The sequence below is a fragment of the Ochotona curzoniae genome, unplaced genomic scaffold (assembly GCF_017591425.1).
Source record: "Ochotona curzoniae isolate NIBS_2020 unplaced genomic scaffold, NIBS_Ocur_1.0 contig_3432, whole genome shotgun sequence".
Taxonomy (NCBI): domain Eukaryota; kingdom Metazoa; phylum Chordata; class Mammalia; order Lagomorpha; family Ochotonidae; genus Ochotona; species Ochotona curzoniae.
The window spans coordinates 12,159,685-12,182,993 of NW_024465859.1; the positions used below are offsets into that span (position 1 = coordinate 12,159,685).

The 23,309-nt window shown below is 50.2% G+C and overlaps 1 protein-coding gene across 3 annotated transcripts in view; it reads right to left on the reverse strand.

Annotated features, from left to right (window-relative positions):
* Positions 1 to 22,790, reverse strand: part of ELF5 (E74 like ETS transcription factor 5) — a 30,403-nt gene extending 7,613 nt beyond the window's left edge. Inside the window, exons 1-4 of one of the 3 annotated variants that reach the window (XM_040980085.1) lie at positions 22,668 to 22,785; positions 15,733 to 15,857; positions 4,806 to 5,039; positions 2,226 to 2,276 (exon numbers count right to left, since the gene is read on the reverse strand). In XM_040980085.1, coding sequence (XP_040836019.1) covers positions 2,226 to 2,276; positions 4,806 to 5,039; positions 15,733 to 15,853 — 406 coding nt within the window. In that variant the 5' untranslated portion in view covers positions 15,854 to 15,857; positions 22,668 to 22,785. Of the gene's footprint in view, positions 1 to 2,225; positions 2,277 to 4,805; positions 5,040 to 15,732; positions 15,858 to 22,667 lie in introns of those variants that run through there. The other 2 variants (XM_040980086.1, XM_040980088.1) reach the window with 2 other exon arrangements.
* Between the last annotated feature and the right edge of the window lie 519 nt (positions 22,791 to 23,309).

Here is a 23,309-nt window from a genome sequence, read left to right on the forward strand (position 1 = left end):
ACGTTACTAATGCTGCCTGAAAGAACTTAACAGTGGAAATCCAAGCAGCCCAGTGTGAGTCTCCAGCCATCCGTAGCTCCTGAGCACCCAAATGCAGCCAGTGTGACCAAAGTGCAGAATCTTCATTGCATTTATTTTAATTAATTTAAGTGGACACAGGTGTATGAAATGTTGACCAAGCTAATTCTAGGCCCCCTGTCTATAAGGATTCCAAAGCCGTTCCTTCCTTGGGGTCTCAGCATTTGCCATTCACTCACGGGACCTTCTCCTTTCCCCTCTCTTTTTCTGGATAGTCTTTAGGCCTAATTTAAATTATGCTTCCTCCAAACGTTCTCTGATCTCCAGGTTAAATGCAATCTTTCGTGCCATACACACAGGGTTCCCTATACTCCCCCTTTATGATGTCATCATGATTGATAATTAATTACTGGGTTATAATGGAGATTGTTTGGTTAATGTTTCCTCCCTCTCTTGTTTTATTGCAGGCAAGACCTACACGGTGTCATCACTGTGGCCACAGTGCCTATTTCTGGGCCTGGAACATAGTAGGTGTTCCATATTTTGTTTGAGGGAAGGAATCAAAGACTGAGTGAATGAATGAAAATGGAAAGAAACAAATGGATGATGAGATTTATGGGCCGAGAGCTTCTGATTTAGACACAGTTGGGTTGTTCTTCACCTTCTAACTATGTCTAGGCTTTAGTTATATCTAGCCTTTAGTTCCTGTTCTGATACAAAAGACTATGGTTTTGCCTCACAGTTCATTGTCACACAGGTTCAGTTAATGGAAAGATAATACAGGACAATGTCTATAAAGATTTTAGGACATGGCCTAGCTCACAGTAGGCATGAAATAAATGCTGTCTGCCACCTGCTATTTTCATCACTGTTATCATCATCATCATCATCATCATCACCAATTGAATCTAACGGCAGCTGGTTATATAGTCCGCTAACACTGACTCTCTCTTCCTAGCTCAATATTTTCCTTTGGCTGTGAGGAAGCCACACTCATGGTGATTGCGCTTAAGGGTGAAGATGCTGACACCTAGAGCCAGGGTTGATCAAGCCAAACTCACTTCTGCTCTGAGAGTAAAGCATGTAGCTACCTGTAGTGCAAGCATTTGGAATCAGACACAGTGATGGCCCCTGGGCGTCCATGCACTCGTTTCTTCCAGGACTCCTGGGCTGGGCCAGGATTCACATCCCTGGATGACTGGATGGATCAGAAGGGGAGCCCTCAGAGCTGAAACAGGGTGGAAGCTTCGCTCCCAGGTAGGCAGAGAGGTGTGCCCTGTGGTCCTTGACCATGAGAAGCCCCATGGAGTGCACAGCTGCTTGTGGGAAGGCAGCTGAGGTCAAGGGCAGGGCAGCTGGGGGCAAGGGTATTTTGAGCCCACAGCTTATGGCTCAATATTCCTAACACACTTTTAAAACCAAAACCAAAGCTCCTAAAATGCAAAGCCTTCCATTAACCAGGAGCCAAATTATCCGAATCCTCAGTTGTGTGCTTGGGACTTACAGGAGAAAGAGAGGAGAAAGAAAAAGAGAGAGAGAGAGACCTAAGAGAGTGATCCTGTGCCTGCTGTCTGCCCACACCTCCCAGTGGTCTTAGCAATCACTGCCGCTCTGCCCCGCTTTGTGGGTGACTGAGCTCAGGCCTGAGGATGATAAGAGCCCACCTCCCGGCCCAAGGCCTTGGTGTGGGAGTTGGTAAAGTTGTTGTCATCACTGCTGTCATCATCATCATCATCATCATCATTAAAAGACAAGAGCTGCCAGAAGGCAGTTGGAAGAGAAAGCCTGCTGACAAGGCCATGGAGCCTCCATCATCCTGTAATTCTAAACTTGATCTGCCTGGTACATGAGATTCTTCTTAAGCTATTGCCAACCACAAAGCCTCTCACATTATGCCATTATGATCGGTACTGGTTTTAGGGGAGTACACACTAGGCACCTTGTGTACCCTGTTTCTCAACCCCCCCAACTCAGTTCAGTGTCAGATCAACTTTATCAATAGGGAAAATGAATCCTGGGGAGGAACAGGGAGCCTAGAGACCCAAGCTGTGGCCCCATGTCCACACCTTGTCCATTGCCTTCTCCCCGTCATCCCCAAGCCTGGGTCTGCTCCAGTTCAACCTCTAGGGGAGTCCTACAAGAACGATCAAGTCCACCCCTACAGCAGCCTTGGCCCAGCCTGGGGCAGCTTGGGCTTGGTTACTTACAGTCTTTGATGGTAGCCTTAGTCTCTTCGGCATCAGTGAAAAAGGAGTAACCTGCAAAGGAAAAAGAGATTCACTAACTATCCTGTGCAAACCTGATTTTCACTGGCCACACCTGGGAGGGAAGAAGGGCCGGGGCGAAGAGAGTGATGGCTCCTTGGAGGGTTGACTTTAGTTTGGAAGTAATTTGGGAGACCGTTTGCCCTTATGCAGCCACCTGGAGAAGTGACAGCTCCTTGTTTTCAAAGGTCACTTGGAAACAGCAGCTGGGGCTGGGGAAATCTGAGGGGTCTGTGGATCTCTGGCGTGGGCTCTGGGGAGGGGACCAGGAAGGGGCTGGAGGGAGCTGAGCCGCTCTGGGGAGGGGTCCTGGTGGAGGCCTGGAGTGGGGCTGGGCCATCAAGCTCCTTGCCAATGACCAAGTTGTTGTGCTCGTTGGTTTTCCTCACTGGCAACGTGAGGCAGAATGCTTGCCCAGCTGTGCTTTGGGGTCACCATGGGTTGGGACTAGGCAGCCTCCTATGCGCTGGTCTATGGAGATCCCGGACATTAGACGCTGCAGGAGGTAAACAACCAGATAGGAACACAGAAGCTGGAAGACAACTTGGGCTTCACTTTCCTCCTCCGCAGGAAGGGATACCCTGGGGTTGACTTAGGAATTTCACAAAACAAATCAGGCCGGAGGACACCTACTTTCCAGCTTGGTGTCCAATGTGAAGATTAATTTCTGTCTCCCGAGGGGATGTAACAGGGCACATATGGGCTGGGTTGTGCTTGGAACCACGCTCATGTTCTCATCGGTGTTCAGCTGTAGCACCTTACTAATCAAGTACGGAATGGAAGATTGATAGATTGGGTCCTCTCCCACTTTACGGAAGCCACACTCTGCCCTCTGCTCCCCCTGCTGCTCATTCCTGCCAGAGCCCAGTTTCCCCATGTTTCTGGATTCTTCTATTCCTGCTGCAATACCTGCCGAGCCAGATGGCTCTCTGGGCTCTAGAGCGCCATCTAGCGCTCGCAACGAAACTGCCATGTTCTGGTGACTGTTCTGCCAGGGCTCTAATCTCTGGAAAGCACAAAGCATGCACTGCTAGATAATCACCTGGGATGTAAGTTCCACACGGAGCCACTTAGAGGATGAACAGCAAAGGTAATGACAGTTATTCCAAGATAACAAGTGCAAACAGCGTGTCCTGGGCTAAGTGCAAATTTGGTCATAATAGATTCATACCCTGACCTCCCTGAGGAAAAGTGAAGGACGAATTCAGAAGACAGCAGGTTGGTGGAGTAGGTTGTTCACTGCTCAGCACAAAGTTCTCTTGGTCTAGAGAGTGTCTGACATTCTACCACTGCAAGTGGCATGGGGAATAAGAGGTAGATGGGCCCGGCAAGGTAGCATAGCGGCAAGTCCTCGCCTTGCATGTGCTAGAATCCCATATGGGCACCTGTTCATGTCCTAGCTGCTCCACTTCCATCCAGCTCCCGGTTTATGGCCTGGGAGAGCAGTCGAGGACGGCCCAAAGCCTTGGGACCCTGCATCCATGGGGGAGACCCAGAGGAAGCTCCTGGATTCAGACTGGCTTAGCTCCATCCATTGCAGCAACTTGCAGAATGAACCAATGGATGGAAGATCTTTCTCTCTGTCTCTCCTTTGCTCTGTGTATCTGCCTTTCCAATAAAAATAAATATGAATACATCTTTAAAAAAGAGGCAGCTCTGGCCGACTGAAAAGCCCTTAGCTTACTCATTTTGCACAGAGCCTTGAAACAGTGAGAGCACAGACAGGAATTCTGCTGTCAGGATTGCCAAGGAAGGGAGGGGCCCCTTGCAGGAGCCCCAGCCTCAGGGCTGCTCAGGACCTGGAGGAAGTTCAGCTGCTCTGAGCTCTGAGCGTGCTAGCCACACATCCTCGTGCAGGACGGACTCTTGCTCTTCTGACCCTGGGATTCTTGCACGCGCCTGTGCCTTTGGCAGGGTCCTGAGCAGAGCCCCGAGCTCCTTCCCCCGGAGCCACTGTGTCCTTGTTCTGTCTAGGCCAGGTCACTGTACCCAGTGGTTACCGGTCACTGTCAGCAGTGTGCACGGAGCAGAGGCTGGATGACAACAGGCAGTGAGCCTGCTTGTCCTTTCCTTCTTCTTCTGTGACCTGTGGCTCCCAGGGCACCCGCCAGTGAGAGCCCAGGGCCAGCCTACTCAGCTTTCCCACCCTCAGAAACCCTGATGAAGGAGGATGAGGAAGTCAAGGAGCCACAGACTGGAATTGTGGGTTTTCTGCCCAAACAGGAACCCCTGCCACAGCATCCCCTTCAGGTGCAGGAGATCAGACTGCGATTACCTCCAGTGGCTGGAACTTCCCACCCACGGCATCTCCGCCCCCAGTCCTGCCGGAGGCCCCATCCCTCGAGGCCCCGCCCCAAGCCACGCCCTTGAGGCCCCGCCCAGCCTCACCGAGGCCCTGCCCTAGAGGCCCGCCCTTAGACCCCGCCCCGAACCACGCCCAAGGCCACGCCCCAGTCAGCTGAGCCCCGCCCCAAGCCCCGCCCTCTAGGCCCCGCCCTCTAGGCCCCGCCCCCAGCCGCCCACCTTGGGTGCGGATGTTCTGCAGGATGAAGTACAGGTACTCCCCGCAGATGCCAGCGGCCTCTACGAACTCCTCCTGCGTCATGCTGCACAGCTGCAGCCCGCTGACGTTGAAGTGGCAGAAGGAGATGCAGTTGGCGTCCAGCTTGTATTGATCGCAGCAGAACTGGAGCCATTCCCACACGTGGCGCTTCGTCCAGTACTCCGGGTGGACGGAGGTCCAGTATGAGTCGCAGGCTGCCCCAGAAGAGAGAGAGAGCAGTGAGGGACAGGCCACCAGGGTCCCCTCCGCTGCCACAGGCACCTGCTGTGCCAGAAGCTTCGTCCCTCCCTGGAAAGGGCCTCCAAACCCTGGAGAGCCCAGGGACCCCCTTTTGTCAGAAAAAAAACGAAGGGACTGGGTCCTGTGGATGGGCTCTGGGGCCAGAGAGGGGATTATAGGGATAAGAAGTCACCAGATCATTTCTGGTGCTTAGAAAGAGGAGGAAAACAAAAACAAAAATGAAAACAAGACACACACACCCAAAAAACACCTTCAATGATTTAGTTTCAGACAACATAGCATCAAGAGCGTAAAGGCAAGGACTGGACAAGCCTGGGTTCAAACGCTGATCTGGCTGCTTCCCACCTGGGTCAGGGCTGTGGTGTTTGAACTTCCGTTTTCTCATTTGCTAGGTGGGGAGGATGTGACTGACCCGCAGTGCTGTCCTAGTTTCATGTCAATGTGCATGGCCAGCTGCATACAAGATCCTCAACAGCCTCTCCGAGCCTACTGTGTACCAGGCACTAAGAGGCTGGTCTGACTCCTCAGCTCTGCCGGACAGCCACCTGATGCTAGCTGTGGGTCTGGGCACAGTCTCTGGCCATCCTGTGCCAAGGCCTGGGCATGGCCCAGCGTCGGAAGGACCTGGGATCATTGTGGCTGGCAGCTCTGGGGGGAAGAAGGTTGTGGGAGAGAGCAGGTAGTGTTTGGGGTTTTGAGTAACTTCAGCCTAGAGATCAGAGCGCCTCTTGCACGTGCACAGAGGGTGGGCGTCCTCTTGTCCAGGGGGCCGGGACAGAGGGTGGGTGCTCAATAGCTCTGTCCCAATGCCCCAAGGAGAATCTGAAACAGTCACAGACACAGGCCACGAAGGGGTGAGGCATCACGTAGCCGTGCGACTTTCTGTGTACTTTTGACGTAACTAATTATTGGAACGATCCTGATAGTTCATGCATTTACTCATTCAAAGGATGACAGCATCAGCTTCCTCGCTGGCAAAACGAGGCTAAGTATAGCACCTGTATCAGCAGGTGGTTACGCAGGTTCAGTGGGTTCATCTGTCTTAAAGTGCTTGGCTCAGGGCCTGGCAGGTTCTAATGCTGTTATTGATGACCGTCTACCACGTGTCAAGCAACAGATGGGGTGGGAAGGATCTGTGCTGGCTGAGAGCAGTTTGGTCCTGGCCCCCCAGAACGTCACATCTGAGCGACCTGAGGTCAGATAGGATCCCACAGCCAGCGTGAAGCCAAGCTGGGGTTTGATCCCTAGTCCGGGCTTGGTAAGCTGGGTCCTTTCTCAACCGGTGCTGGGTCAGTTAAAGAGATAAACCAACCACAGGGAGAGAGGAAGAAGCTGGGTGAGGTTGAGTGAGTAAGGATGGCACAGCAGAGTGGCTGAAGTGGTCGTCAGGCAGAGGGCATGGGCGAGAGCTCGTAGGAGCCTGCCGGTTTAGTGCTGGCATGCCTGTCCCCAGGTGGCAGGTGGCGGCTGTTCCTCCTGCGTCTGCCAAGGCATCACGTGGCCTAGTGCACGTCAGGCTGCATGTCCTAAACTGTGCCAACAGCTCTCTCCATTAGGGCCGAGGAGGCAGTGGCCCGTAGGAGGAAGTAGAGGTCTCCCTGCACCCCAGCGCCCTTCCAGGAGCCTCTTTTTCCTTTTGTGGAAAAAGTGCTTGAGTCCAAATAACAGTTCTACTCGGGTTTAACTATCTAATGAGAATTTTGTTATTACCTGTACAGCAAATGGTGTGTGTGTGTGTGTGTGTGTGTGTGAAGAGGGGAGGTTGGGGTGTCTGGTGAGGGCTGATGGCAGGGCTTGGAAGGCTGGTGGGAGCCTGCCCACCTGGCCACAGTGAGCAGCTGGGAGAACCGGGATGGCCATTCCCCAGTTTGGGGTTTGTGCTTCTGCCAACTGATTTCTGGCCTGATTCCTCCCCAAGGGGCCCCCGTTCTTTGCTGCCACAATGTGGAGAGACGTTTATGAGCCTTGACATTCTTCAGGCCTGGGCCTGGCTTGAGATGGCTATCACTGTGTGCTGCTGCACAGGGCGGGGCTTCTGTCTTTTCCTGGCAGGGCTTGCTGGAGCCTCCATGCCCCTGCCCTCCCTTGCTACTCTCTTGCTGTTTTCTCTGGCAGTGGAAGAGGAGACTGCATTGTTCCTGGCCGCCAAGAGGGGCATAGGGATTCGGGGAAATGGCAAGGTGGGAAGTGGGAGCCTGGGGAAAGTATTGCTGGCCTGGCTGCTTGCCCCTGGGCTTGCCCTTTTGAAGTTACCCACAGAGCAGGGCTTTGTATGGGGCCCATCCTGGGGGCCAAGGGTTGGGGGAGGACAGCAAAGGCCTTGGTTTTGCAGCCAACACACTCCTTCCCGGGGCCCTGAGCCAAGAAGCCAGCACCGGAAGGCAGAGCCTCACACTACTAAGGCACTCTAGGATTTGCTGTTGTGCTTGTCTGGGTCCCACTGCAGAGAGGAGGCTGGCAGAGGCAGGGATGGCCTCAGCCTCCCCTCACTCCCTGGGTATTTCTAGGGGCTTCCTTGAGGCTCAAGGCTCTCGACGGGTGTTCCTCCTTCCCTAGCTGCTCTTCCATCTCCTGGTAGCGAATCTTCTCTGTCGTACACTGTTCCCCTGGAGGTGCTCCAGATCTTGAGCTATGCTCAGCTGTAGTTAGAACCCAGCAACCCAACTTTGCCTTCAGCCCATGGTGGGACATCTCCAAGACTGGCTGACACAAGATTTGGGCAATTCTAGATATCTGAATTATAATTAGAGATCTAATCTAGGCTTGCCAAACCAGAAGGAGGAAAGAGTGACCATGACCCCAGAGGAGGACAGGAAGAAAGCCCTGTTGCTACTTAGAAGAAATGAACTCAGGGCCCAGGAGAGACAGGGCTAAACAGCACAGAATTGAATCTCTTTCCTGGATTGTACAATGGTTTCCCTCAAGTCATGCTTAACATAAGCCAAGTTCCCTGCAGAAACTGAGCTGCGAGTCTCTCCTGCACCCAGGGCCTGGACAGTTTCACCCAAGTGTCTACAGGTTTTGCTAGGTGCTTTGGAATTTGTTGGGGGCCAGGGCACATGTACCAGGGTCAGCTGCATTGGGAAGAATTGAGAAGCCACAGGGAATGTTCTGACATTCTGGGGGAATCTCCCAAGTGGTGCAATCACCCGGTACTATCTGAGATGTATTCAAAGAAGGAAGACCTGAACCTTCAATCGTGGGCAGGTGCTCTCAGATACCTCATAGGGTCAGCAGGTGGCATCTAGGATGGAAGGGGCCCTGGGTGGGGGTATTGGAAACTGGGAGGTTCACACCTGAATGTGCAGTTATTGTTCAATTGCCTTTGGCCATCACCAAGGGGGAAAATGGAACTGAAGCTGCCCGTCCTGTCTGTGAATGGAACGTTGCTGATTTCTGTATGCAAGAGCACTTATTTGATTTTAGAAAAACATAGTAAGCTCAGGTAGAACTCTTCCACAAGGTGAAAAGTTTGTGGGGTGAAGAATTTCACAGCTGTTTCTCTTTTTTACTTAAACTGATGAAACTATATAAAAAGTAGGGCAACAATCATGCCTCTTTCTGGGCCACAGTGTAGTATTTCAATGCACCTATATGATATGGACTGATCAATACATGTGATAAACATTTTTCCCTTCTTTGACATTGCTTTGCGATTAGAAGCTTGGCATCCACAACTCATGCTTCCTCCAAGCTAATACTTCTACACATTTATTTTATCTTTTTAGTTGAATAGTATTTTCTTTAAATTGAGACCTCTGGAGAGGGGCTGGTGCTGTGGCATAGCAGGTTAAGACTCTGTATTTGCCATATCGATACTGGTTTGAGTCCCGGCTGCTTCACTTCCAATCTAGCTCCCTGCTAATGGCATGAGAAAACAGCAGAAGATGGCCAAGTGCTTGGGTTGCTGCACTCATGTGGGAGACCAGGAAGAAGCTCCTCGCTCCTGGTGTTGGACTGGCCCAGCTCCAGCTGTTGTGGTTATCTGGGGAGTGAACCGGCAGATGAAAGATCTCTCTCTTCTCTCTCTGTAATTCTGCCTTTCTAATAAAAAAAGAGATAAGTAAACAAATCTTAAAAAGCAAGCAAACAAACACATTCTGGAGGAAAGTAGCCTTGCTCTGCTGGCAATGGAGGCAAAGGTACTGATTCTGGAAAGTGCCTTGAAAGTCACTGTTTTAGAATTTGAAGCCAGGGTGCCTGTGTTGTGGAATCACCTCAAAGCTGCAATGGCCTGTGGTCCCACACTTAGAGAGCCTGTCCTCTTGGGCGTCAGCTCAGGAGTAGTGATCATAGGCCTAACCTCTTTATGCTATTAAAAGATTAAGCAAATTAATACATGGAAAGTATTTGAACGGAGTTGGGCTTACGGTAAGTGCTCATTAGAAACCATCCATTTATGTATGGTAATATGAGGGCAACCTCCTTGGCTTCCTGTGTTGCCACTTAACTTGTATACCCTCAAGTGGAGCCAGTGTCTCTGTTCCTTCCCAGAGCTGTGCTTTGTTTTAACCATAAAACGATGAAATCCCATTAGGAAGCAGCCTTTCATTTGTCCTTGTGTCAGCAGCATGTGCTAGGTGGCCAGGTGCTGTCATCTTTGGTTTAAAAGAAGGGGCCACAGGTGAGTCTGTGGGTTTGGGATAGTTCTTGGGCATCGTGAGACACACACACACACACACACACACACACACACACACACCGTGTTGCGAAACTCTGGAAGGTGACTAGGTGGTAGAGATGGTGCTGCATCCCTTGGGGACAGAGAATAGGTAAATGAAGTCACAGGATGACACTGTGCATCTCCTGTAGGTGTGCTAGGGCAGGGCCTGCTAGCTCCCCACTTCACTCTTGTTGACCTGTAGCAGGTCACTGATGTCTTCTCATTCTTATGTAAAGTACTAGACCAACTCCTTTGTCACATCTTCTAAATGGATTGTTTCCTCTAAAATCCTTCCTATAGAGAAATTCAATAGCCAACATTGTTGATTTTCTTGATGCTGTACTCAGAGCAAAAATCAGGAGAGAACGTTTGCTTTTTGCATGATCATAAAATGACTGTGTTGCAGAATGCAGGATTTAGAGCTGTAAGTTATGCCTCTAGATCTCTGGAGGAGAGCTTGACCTTTCTCCTCTGCTGATGGGGGTGAGGGGGTTGATGGGAAAGCTGCAAGGCCAGATGAACCTGTCAGCTACAGGGACTCAATTAGGTTCTTCTCCTCCATTCTAGATTCTGCCAATGGCCCCAAGCCCTGGAAGGATACTTCCTTCCTACAGTACTGGAGGACCCATGTGGGGTGACTCTGCCTGGGCCGTGGAGAGGACCTTCCTGACTTGGAGTCCTTGCTCTTTAATTTGTTAGCTTTGTGATCCCAACCAAGTTTCTTCACCTCTTGGAAGCTCAGCTTCCTTCATGAGTTCAAGTTGGAATAACAACTGCACCTGCACCTTTTTTGGGAGTTTGTCATGAAAAGGAAAGCAAGCATGGGAAAACCTAAGCCCAGTACCTGGGTGAAGGAAGCCTTCCATGAAAGTCATTTGCTGTTCCTTACTGTTTGGTAACTACATTTGTCCTCAGGGCAATGAAGCCTTGGTTAGGGTAGCTAAGGGGCAAAGCAGAACAAAGCAAGCTCAGGGCTTGGCCTGGGGAGACAGACAGTCTGGGTCAGGGGAGGCCCAGGTAGACAACTTGGGACCATAATTACCAAGATTTATTAGCATAGGGAGTTGGGAAAGTGTTTTGCCTGGGGGTGGCACTGAAGAGAGATGATGAATGAACTGGGTAGTAGGGCCACTGACAGGAAGGATGTGATGAGGGAAAGCCTGAAATGACAAAACTGCTTCCAGGACTCCTCCCCAAGCCAGTCTCAAATCACCCAATAGCCTTTCTTGGCCTCCTCTCCTGGCCTGTGGAAGGATTTAGCCCACACTATGGAAAGTGAAGGCCAGGAAGAGGGAATAGAATGGCTGGAGAAGACAGCAGGAGGGTTGATGAGGTATCTGCCAAGGGTCATGCCTTGGAAGTGTGCAAGAGGCAGAGAGGAAAGTCCTGGGTGATCTAGCGGCCATGATGGTCCAGCAGGCTCTGGATGCAGCTGGTGGCGTGGTCCCCTGGGATGTGACTGCTGCCATTGGCAGCAGAAGACTTTAAACTGGTAGGTAGGTCTGTTCTAATGTATTATTTATTTAAATGGACATGAAAGAGAAAGAGAGAGAGAGAGAGAGAGAGAGAGAGAAAGAGAGATATCTTCCATCTGTTGGTTCACTCCTCCAAAGCCAGCACTGGCCAAGTCAGGCAGAGGTCAGAAGGTAGGAGCTTAGTTCTAGTCTCCCACATGGAAGACAGAGACTCAGTCATTTGGGTCACTACCTGCTGCCTCCCAGGACCACACTATCAGGGAGCTGGATCAGAAACAGAACAGTCAGGACTTGAACAAAGCATTTTGATATGGGATGCAGGCACCCCAAGTGATGACTTAACCTGCTCTGCTACCCGACTTGCCCTTGTTTCTTTGGTTTTGATTTAGAAATTCTTAGGGGATAGTGTCATGATGTAAGTGGGTAAAGCCACTGCCTGCAATGTCACATTCCATATGGGCACCAGTTAGGGTTCTGGCTGCTTCACTTTTGATCCAGCTCCCTGCTAATATGCTCGGGAAGCAGTGGAGGATAGCTCAAGGCCTTAAGCCCCTGTACTTACGTGGAAGACCTGGAAGAAGCTCTTGACTTCTGGCTTCAGACTGGCCCATTTCTGGCCAATGCAGCCACTTGAAGAGTGAACTAGCACATGGAAGATCTCTCTCTTTCTCTTGGTAACTCTGACTTTCAAATAAATAAATCTTAAAAAGTAAGAAATCCTTAGACTTTGTGCTTTATATCTGCTTTCCAATGTATATGCCCAGAACATGAATTGTGCTTAGAAGAGCTCCCGTGGAATTGCAGTGGTGCTCTCTGATTCTCTGAATAGTAATCAAATAAGATTAGGGGATTGGTGCCACTTCCTCTTCTTTTTCTTCCTCAGGAAAAATCTTTTCAAGTAAAATCTTGTTAACAATTGTTATGAACAATTATTTCGTACATAATAATTGTGTTGTTAAAGCTTATGTAAGGGTAGCTAATGTATTTAGTGAGCCCTTGGTATGTGCTGGTCACCATGCTCAATACTTCTCTCATGTTTCCCTCAATACAATGCAATGAAGAGATGTTCCATGTCACCCATTTTACAGATGAAGAAAATAAGGCACAAGTCAGTGACCTCCTTCAAGGTCACATGCTGTGAAAGTGCAGAGCTAGGGACAGATCGTGTTGGTTAATTCTAGCTCGTATCTCATGCCTTGCCATCTTAGGAAGCTACTTGAGAGAGGTGAAGGCTGGGGGCCATCTGGTCTTCTTACTTGTCTCCTCAACTTCCTTCCTTGGTTGTCCCTGAGGGACCCCTCCAGGAAACCCATTCTAGTCACCTTTGAGGCATACAGAAAGTAAGCAAGATTCCCCAATGGAAGTCACCCTGTGTGCTGACATGCCTCCTGCAATCAGGTGAGAGCTGTGTGTGTGTGTGTGTGTGTGTGTGTGTGTGTGTGTGTGTGCAAGGCAGAGACTGGGATGGAGCTCTAGGAAGGAGGAGTGGAGCTGGAGGCTTAATGACTCGGGGAAGGGTAGGCTATGAGAACTCAATCGGAGAAAAACTCTTTGAGATATGTCCTCTCCTCTTTTCCAATATTCCCAATTCCTTATGTCAAAACTCAGAAGCTGAGTGTAGGGGAGTTCCTGAAATCCTGTAAGATTTGGGCATCAGGGTCCATATACCTTACAGCCCACCAGGTAGCCATGCCCAAGGCCTGCTCCAGAGAGCGGGTCGCAGTCCTCTGTGCTTGGCACATGGCATGCAAGGTCAGCTTTCCTCTACCTACACTGTTCGAGAAGTGCTTGGGAATGGCCAGTTTTCCTGAGTAGGCTGAGCCTTTACTGTTGCCTGCCTGTTCCCAGACATCGGGCTCATTTCTCCCTTGCGCTCCCTCTGGCTTCAGAGTATCTAAGATGTGAAAACCCCTGGATTGGGGAAGGTTGGGGGTTGAGATAGTGTTGCTGTTGTTTGGGATGGAAACTGAAGAGCGGGAGGAAGTCCATCTTTCCTCCTTGGGAGCTGTGAGCCACTCCTGTGAGCCTCCTGTGAGCAGGAGGCAAGCCTGCGCTTGCTAAGCACCTTGCTCTCCATCTTCCCAACTCTCTGAGGTGCAGACTATTTCAGCAAAGACAACATATCTTAAAAGACTTGGGGCACCCATTTGGCCTTAAGCTGCAGCCTTGACTTAACTCAAAGGGTGCATTGGGGTGATCCCCATGGTCAGTTCTGACTTGAAGATGATCTTGAGAGAGAAAAAACCCTTTGGTCTCCAGGGTCACAAGTTTTTCACAAAGTGTCCCTGGGAAGATGGGGCTGTCCTCTGATGTACACTGGGTAGAGAGCATTTTTTTGTATGAAATCATACTGATGTATCACCTCTTTGGTTGGCAATGTTTTGGCCAGAATGACTGAAGGTATCATGGGGTTTTCTTGCTGTCAGTAGGACCTAGAGGTTTGCTGGGTGTTCAGACAGCTCTGAGAGATGAACATTTCACACCCATGCTTGACCCTTGGGAGGTTAAAGTTCAGCTATTTAGGAATCCCGGAGACCCAAATTAAAAGCCTGATGACATTCTTGGGGAGCATTAGAAGTCTGGGACCATCCTGAAAGGCACTTTCTTTTCATTAGCCTCACATCTGTACCTCGTCTCTCAAAAGGCTGTGTTTGTAGGGTTGTCAGATGCTGCCATCAGGGAAGTTTCTGGAAGGAAACCGAGCAATGTCCTGGCCCAGCCTCTCTTTATATCGATGGAAACAGGATCTTTATATTGATGGGTACAGAGAAAGGTTGTGCCTGCATCACGCCACACTGGTAATCCCATTGCCTAGTCCTTCTGTTAACTCTCCACTTTTGTTTTATTATGGTAAGGCAAATATCAACCAAACCTGCCATTTTAATCCCTTAAAAGTGTACAGCTGAGTGGTGTGAAGTCCTTTGAGAGGAGCATGTGACTGCCACCACCATCTATCTCCAGAACTTCTGCATCATCTCCAACTGAAATGAATCCTTTGTTTTTGGAAACACATGTGTGCTGGGCATGTGCCAGACTGTGTTTCAAACATGTCGTGTAACAACTTTCCGAGGCGGGTACTGGGATTAACTCCATTTTAGAGATGTGAGAGTTGAGGCAGATGGTGTAGCCAGCAAGTGTCGGAGCCAGATTTCACATCTGAGACTTCAGGCTCCACATCTGCACACTGTATGGTTCAAGTCTAAAGGCAATGATCTTCAACTTATGGGTAAAAATCAAAGATTTCCTGTGTGTGTGTGTGTGTGTGTGTGTGTGTGTGTGTGTGTGTGTGTGTGTTTAGGGAGGGGAATACTGCATGGCACAGGTACAGACTTTAGGTCTGTGTGTGCTACCCTGGCCTCTGGTCATGGAGGCAGGGACTTTCTGGAGGTGCTGGACATTTTGCAGTATCCTTGCAGGCTTGGCCTCTGCTGAACATTGCCTGCCTCTGCACACTGAGTTTGAACTCCTCCAGGCTGGGACATACAGGGTTAAAAGCCAGTGAGGATAGATAGCTGAATTAGTGGTTGCCTCACTGCGTGTGGAGTGTGCACCTGCCAGGCAGCAGCCAGCTGCCAGCCACCAGCCAAGTCTTCTGGGCTGTGCACTCACCCAAGCACCTTGAGGACAGAGGGCCTTGGAGGTTTTCTAGGGCAAAGCTCAGCCAACTCCCAACAGCGTGAGATCTGCATGAGACTCCATGCTGCCCTCTCAGATGGAGAACACTGGGCCGAGAGAATGGGGGAAAGGTGAGAGGGAGATGTGGGGACAGTGAGGGAACTCATGTTTATTGAGCACTTGCTTTGGACCAGGCTGTGTATTTTACACATTTTGTTCCCCTCAATTCTTACAACAGCACTCATCATCCTTGCTTAGGGAACAGGAGCTTTGAGAATGATGATCATATGAATATCAATAACCACAGCATGACATCATTTACAAGGTGACCACATAGGTTAGTTAGAGCAGGTGCAGAACTTAACTAATTGTGAGACTTGCGGCAAGTCACTTAGTTTCTCTGTGTCTTGGTTTCTTCATCTACAGAGTGGGAATAACACAATCTTTTCTCCTCAGGGCTTCTTTCAGGATGGGATGAGTGTCTGGCGTAGCTAGCTAAGGTTTAGCAGGTGTTAACTGACACAATGAGGATAAGTAACCCCAACACATTGGGCCCTTGACTAAGAGCTTTCTTTCTACTACATTGTTTAAATATTACAACAACTCACAAGAGTTTGGCTCTATCATGTCCATTTTGCTCAGAGTAGTTAAGTAGGACTCAGAGTGGTTAGCTGAGGCCCTTGAGTCTCCAGAAGTAGAGGGAAGTTGGGCTGGACACTCCAGGAGAGAAAATGGAAGTGGTAACATTAAACTCTTGGGGGTCGTTGCTTCTTCCACCTGGCTAGTTCCTGCCCTCTGCCCCGAACATTGTGTTTTCATCTGCCTGAAGCCAATGCTTCCTCCTGCCCCTGCCCAACCCAGCTTCCCGCGATGGGTTCCTCTTGTAGCACTCACCTGTCTGATGTTCAAAGGCAGGGTAATACTCTTCACTGCTGAACAGATCGGTCCACGACATGAGGGGGTCGCAGAAGGACGTGTTGGGCAGGAAGGAGCTGTGTGTCACCGAGTCCAGCATCACTCTGCAACAGCAGGAGAAGCCATGAGGAACTGTAGGAGGGAAGGCTCCGAGAAGCCATGATGTGGAGCCCTTCGTGGGGCAGCCCTTGGCTTTAGGACTTTAGCGTTGAACATTCATTGCCTACCAGGAGCCTTCGACCCTTCTAAGGGTTTCGACGCACGCCGTTATGAAGTCTTGTCCCACCCAATCTAGTCCTATTTTATAAATGGGGAAACTGGGGACTTGGATTTTTTTTTTTGGCATCAAAATAAGCTAATTTTTTGATTCTATTTTTCATTAACTATCTAGAATACTGTTGGATATTGAAGGAGTGTTCAAACAGTTCATGGAAAATATTTATTATTTATAAAACTAACCATGGAATCCAAGATATTTTGCACAAAAATACAGTTATTGTCCTCATACGCATATCTAAAACTACATATTAAGGGCTTAAAAAAATTCATGAAATTGCTTGGCTCTAGCTCCTGACTTCAGCTTCCTGCTGCTACAGATCCTGGGAGCCAGAAGTGATGGTTCAGATAACTGGCTACCTGCCGCCCTCATGGGAAACCTGGGTTGCATTTTCAGCTTCTGATTTTGGCTTAACCTAGTCTCAGGCATTGTGGGCATCTGGGGGCAGTGAACCAGTAGATGAAAGTTCTTTCTTTTTCTTTCTCAGAAGATCAAAGATGATGCAGATTTTCCACAAGTATTTTGAAGCCACCTTATACACATTATAGAGTTTTATAACTGTAGCTAGGGTTTTCTTCATTGCACTTGGGGAGTATTCATAAGATGCACTGCAGAAATGTTGGTATGCAATTCTAGAGCCTGAGGGCTATTCTGCATTCTGAATTCTGCAGTGCAACTGGCCCTGGGGCCTTGGCAAGAAGAGTGTGGCCCTATGACCATGGTAACTAGCACAACACCTTGGGCCCCTTTAGTACTTTGATGGCTTTGGTTCTAGTACCCTCTGAAGGACCACTCTGAGGCCTAGGGGTTCCACTCTGTGGGTGAGGAGAGATGGAGGCGGTGAGATCTCAGTGATGTATGTGAAATACCCAGTGACAGGTGGCAGTTTGTATGTGGCAGCTCGGGTCTAACTGTGTAGAAAGCCCCTGGTCTTCCCCACTGTGTCCTCCTGCCCTGTACACTTCTGTGGAAAGCTCCAGCAGCAGGTGTGTGCGTGGGACTGAGAATGGGTAGAAGAGAACAGGCCTTGGACCACCACTTGCACACATCCTCTGCTGCACCAACTTCATCCTCGCTGCTTCCTATGTTCCCACTTGCCACTTTCTTGACATATTCTATATTCCCACAGCGTGGAAAAATCTGCCCACATCTGGGGGACCATAGGCAGGGCCCACGCTGTCTTTGCAATGGGACGCACATTTCAAGACCACATGGCCAGCAAAGTCGGAGCAGAGAACGATATCAGGGTTTGGGATACTAAACACTTGAGATTTCAACGTGACCGGGAGCTTACCAAATGTCATGTTCAATGCATTTCAGAATTCAGTCACTTGCCTCTCACCACAATTTCTCCCAATCTATATACCATGAGCACTACTAGTTACTTAAAATGTTTTTAAAAAGCCAGTTTCCTTTTTGCTTCAACAAAAATGTAAATGGAAAACTTACATCACTGTAAGTGGAAAAATCAGATTTCTGACTTACATAAAATGAATACACAACCATTTAAATCATTTAAATGAAAATTGTTCATCCATGCACCTGGATCAGGATTAATGAAGTATAGCCCATAAGCCAATCTGTGGCCTGCCACCTGTTCTACGGCTCACTCCTCAAAGGTCCACAATGACTGGGGCTGGGCTGGGTCAAAGTCGGGAGCCAGGAAGTCAATCCAGGTTTCCCCACACAGGTGGCAGGGACCACTTGAACCTCCCAGAATCTGCCTCAGTAGGAACCTGGAATCCAAAGCTGAGGCAGAACTCAAACAGAGGCACCCTGATACAGAATGCAAGGGTCTCCAGTAACATCATAGCCAACGCCCCTAATGCTGCTAACAGTTTTCAGCAAGTACCTGCATAACATACTTGACTTTTCCTTTTGGTCTGCAGGTCCTAAACTGTTTATTCTCTGGCCGTTTGAGAAAAATGTTTGTCAGTTCTGAGCCAGATTTACCTCCCCTGTCACACATGGTGTGAGTTAGAAAATAGTGAGTTAGTCTAGCCTTTTACATCGGAGGAAGTTAAGCTGAAGGCAGGGCGCTAGTCTTCCAGCTCTTGCCCTGGAGCTCCTTTTCTCCCAACACACTTCCAGGCAGGCCGGTTTCACTAACAAGGCAACTGGAGCATCAGAATTAAGAGGGATAGGGACGATGACAGGACTCCAAAAGACCAAGTCTACAGGGATGTTTGCAAATGCACCATCATCAGCACCTTGCAACACTCATGAGAACTGCCCTCCTGATGGCTAGAGAGGGTTGAGGCATCCCAGTGCTTATCACGGCCTTGCATCTCTCCGGGAACCCTCTCAGTCCCAAGTCAAGGTTGCCTGGGTTGGGCCCTGATTTTCTCATGGATTAGCTTTTCTCTCCTGAGCCGGGAGCAGTGGGTACAGGACGGAGAGGGATGCCATGAGAAGTTGGGAGGGATGGATAGGAGCTTTGCTTCGAGCCCAAAGAGGCACATTTGTTTTCTGGACTGAACTTTAGGAAAGTCCCGGCAAGCAAGGACAAAGGATAAAAGCACCCTATTTCTGGGGCTGGCGTTTGTTTTGCAGTGGGCTAAGCTGCCGCTTAGTAAGTCAGCATCCCATATTGGAACATTGGTTTGAATCCCAGCCACCCTGTTTCTGATCCAATTCTGTGATAACACACCTAGGAAAGCAACGGAGGAAGGCCCAAGTACTTGGAGCTCTGCCACCCACATGGGAAGACTTGGATGGGCTTAGGGGCCCCTTGCTTTAGCTTGGCCCATCCTTGACTATTGTTGCCATTCAGGGAGTGAACCAGGGGATGGGAGATTCTGTCTTTGTTTCTGGTCTCTGTCATCTGCCTTTCAAGTAAATAAATCTTTTTTTTTTTTTTTTAAATTGTAAAGAGACCCCCTCCTTCTCTCTAGGCCAGAAGCACAGAAGATGAAGCAGAGCATGCACGCTTCGGAAGTGACTTCACTGGAGTTTGGAGAAAGGAGAGAAAGAAAATGAAATGAGGTCCTTGGAGCTGCAGGTCCCTAAGGACTGCACAGGATCACAGCTAGACAGCAGAAGTGTGATCGCCTCTCCCTGCTGCCCTTGAGCTCTCAAAAGCTATTTGTGCCTTAATAATTCAATCGCATCAGTGCTAGAAGTGTGTGGAGCAATCAGACATTAGCCTCCTTTCATAGTTGCAGCTCTCTCCTTCCGCCTGACCCCTCAGGGATGTGTCATCTCCCCAGGCCTGCCCTCTATAGTCTATCAGCCCGTTAACACCTCCTAGGGCAAATAGACTCCGTAAGTTTTCTGAGAGGGCACTACCAGCTGCACATCAGGCTCTCTCCCTTCTGTGATGATTTCTTTTAGGAGAAGGGTAACAGTTCTTGTCTTCTTGTTTCTGCTCTGTGTTAAGGAGCTTGGGGGCTCTGCACAAAGCCTGGACCCCAGCATGCACGAGGCATGCACATTCAGGAATATAACTGTTACTTATACCCAGCCCTCCCCAAGTCCTTGCAAGAAGGCAATCCTCTAGTCCCTCTAGCCCTCATGGTTTCTCTAATGCAGGGGGAGGGAGGGTGAGGATGGAAGCTGTGTGCTGCTGCTTTTTTCAATGCGAGCATTGAGGCACTAGCCACCTGAATGTAGACCAGGCGTTCTCAACAGGGTGATCCTGCCTTCTGGTGTGAAAAGCCAATTTTGAGCAAGAAAGTCAACACAATGAAACAAAGCAAGACACGACTAGGATTCAGAACCCTCCAACCTCCTGCAATTTATCAACAGACAGCTTATCTACGATTTTCACGTTTCGGGCAAGGGTGGAAGAGATGAAGAAAAATGATGTAAAAGGGATCCCAGGGGCTGTGAGTGACAATGAAGAGTGAGGGGCTCTGGGTCTCAGCCAGGCCAGATGGGGCTCCCTGGGCCAGTCTTCCTGCTCAGCTCTTGCAGCCAGGCTTTGGGTGGCAAGGGCTTTACTGGTCAGCGCAGGCAGGGTCCAGGCTGTGAGTCAGGACTGCCTCTTGCACCTCTCCCAGCAACTCTCCCCCTTTATGTGTTGGTATGGACGCTGACAAGATGGCTTCTGGTTCTGCTCTAGCTCTGGGCAGTCTACCCACCCTGGGCCAATGCATCCTGTGCCCGCATCCAAATATACAATCCACATTGCTTAGATTCAGACACTTGTGATGGAGCCAAGTCACCCAAATAGGAGTCAACTCTAACCACGACAAACACGGATTAGCATGTTAGCTCTGACAAAGGGCCCAGGTGTCCTCTTCTCCATCAGGAGTCCATTACCTTCTGCCTTCACTGGGCATATAAATCTCTGAGGAGCTGGATTTGACCCAGACAAGGCAGGTGCCTTACACCCTCCGGGCCCTCACTCTCATTTGCCTATGCACAAACCCACAGTGCTTAGAATCCATTTTCCCACAATCAGTTCCCATTCTAGTTGTCTGGTAAGTAGGAAAAGATAAAAGCTCACGCACACCAGGTGGAGGACTCAGATGAGCTCCCCTGTACACACGGGACGGGCCAGCTGCAGGTTCCTTTGAGAGTGAAGCAGTGATCGTCTGGAAGCTGCTGTCCCCAGATGCCTCCGGCGGCTTCCAAATTCTTCTCAGAGCCAATACCCAGAGGGCCCCAGGTCAGAGGAGCGGGCTTGTGAGCTCCTCAGCTCTCCATAAAGTTGAGGCAGCAGGGACAGGTGTGGCGCCCATGGCCCGAGTAACCAGGCACCTCTGCTCAGCCTTCCGGACAGAGGGGCAGCAGCAAATCACCCGGCCTTGGCCAGTTTGCCAGGGGAGGAAAATTCCTCCCTGAGCATGGCCAGGATCACCAACTTTGCTCTGGGCATGTGATCAAAACTCTAGCCAATTAAGCATCTGCATATTGGCTGTTTATGTATCAAAACATTCTTGGGCGGAGCAAGGTTGTGAGGCAGGAGAGCAAGGCAAGAGGGGGCTACACAGGGTCGTTCCTCACCCAACCACCTGAGTAGTATCATTGGGATGACCAGCCTCTCTCTCGCACTCTCACTCTCGCTCTCTCATGCCTTCAGCAACTCTCAGTGTGTGTTAGGCCCACCAGCTCCTGAGCCCTGTGGACAGGGCAGGGTCAGTTTCCCAGAGGGACCTGTCTGAGAAGGTGAACAGTGGAGAGAATCTGGCCGGCTGTTTCGACACTTGATGCTAAAGAAGAATTGTGGGTTGGGTGCTGAAGTGTTTGTTCTTTGGGCAGAAACTTAAGCAGCTGGGAGAACTGACCTGCTGACGTCAAGCTGTGGCTCATTTGCCTTAAGCGTGCTGTGGGAGCTTGCCTGTTTATTTGCTTCTGTCTGCTTCTCTGAAGGTGCTGCTGAGGCCACAGCAGGTGGATCACGAGGTTTGCTGGCGGCTTCAGTGCTAAGTTCCTTGGTCTTGGATCGAACATGTTGTGGGCTACAGCCTGCCTCGAGGACTCGGGGACCAGGGGCACCTTTCTGATGACTTGCTGAAATATTCCCTCACCGGCCCCACTTTCCATGGACACTTTCCTGACCCTGGAGGAGCTGTGACTTCCTCATCTCTAAGGAGGGAGCTGTGACAGACAACCCTCAGGATATCCTGAGAAGTTCAGAAAAGCAGTCCCTATGTGCAGAGGACTGGGTGAAACGCGCATTCCTGCCCCAGAGGAACGAAACAGCTACCATCAGTGGCGCTCAGGAGTGATCACTCTGAGATGAAGACAAACTCCTGCCTAGAAATGCCTGAATCACGAAAACCCACGACTCAACACGACACACATACAGAACAGGAAGACAAAAGGATCAAGTTCTCACTCTTACAGGCAACCGACCCTTTGCTGGATGTTATGACTTACACACGGAGCTTGTTTCCCTTCATCATGGAACCTTTCCTGGCCCGTGTCGGTAAAATGAGAATTTGTACTAATCCACAACACACCTCTCCCAACGTGGGTCCGTGGTTTCCACTTGCAGAGGTTAGCATGTGTTTCTAGTTGCTGCCAGCAGGGGGCAAAGCCACGCGAACCCCCAGACAATTGCGAGTCTTTTCTCCAGGCCAGAAAGCGCTGGAAAAATCCGAACCATTGTTTTTTTAGGGGGAATCGTATACTGAGGGGCTGGGAGAGGGCAGACTGAGTTCCTTTGAAGCTATTTAGTACAGATGAATTCCTGAAACCCTCTCCCTCCACTCCGCCCATTAAGAAAGTTCTGCGTATTGCTGGGGGCAGATGGAATGAGCTGGTCCATGGGGGAAGGAGAAGAAAAGTAGGGTAGGGGAGGAGGTGGTGGACTTGCCTTAAGCAGAGTATTTCACTGTGGATAACCCAGTCTCCTTTGCAGCTCTAGCGAAGGCAGAGGTGAGCGTCCATACGCAATCTCTTGGCTTCTTCCCCCAAGGGTTCCACACTGAGGGGAATGCGGGTGAGGGGGGGTGGGGGGGCGTGAGGAGCTAGCGGGTGGCCACACAGGCTGGAGAGGCCAAAGGTGTCTGTCTCAGGTGAACAATCAAATCCGAGTCACCCAGAGCCTGGGTGGCCCTGGCAATGCCTATGGAGGGTCCGGCTCTGGAGTGGGAGCGGATCAAACAGAGCGACCCAGCCCAGTTTGAGCCTTGGAATCCTGCCACCCCTTCTAAGCCCTCCAAAAGAGCAAAGAAAAGTTGCTTACGTGAGGACAGTGCTGGCTAGGTCCACGGGCAAGGCTTGCAACGCAAGAGAAGGCAGGCGCTCCCAGCACCAGCGTACAGTGGAAATAAAGGCACCTGTAGCCTGGTGATATAAGTGACACCTACAGACAGGTCCGTTTGGTTTTTCAGGTTTATGCACAGCCCCTTTGATGACGGTGACATACAGTGTGACACGGCTCCTTGGAGGGGGAATGGTTTTCAGGTGCAGAAAGTTTACCTTTATCCTGCTTTTGTGTCCAGTTCACGCCCCCCACCCCCACCCCCCAAGGCCAAGGGGACTCAGTAAACAACCAGACCATATTATGCTTGCTTCTGGGAGCTTGGCAGGATCCATAGATTCATAGATTGGCTGGGGGAATTCTCCTCCGTGCGAATTGGAGGGAAACTCAGACACCCAGCACCTGTGGGTGCTGCCTCCCTGCTGGGCCGGCTGGGCCCTGGGGCTTTTGTGTCTCAGGTGCTTCCTCCCACCCCCTTTCCTGTGTGGTAAGCAGGAAGGGTAGGCTGGGGCAGTGATTAAGAACACAACTCAGGTCTTGCAGCCAGATAGCTCGGGATCTGATTGCTTTTGATGGCATCCTTGTTCTAGCTGTGTCTCTCCTTGAGGAACTTGACGAGCCCTT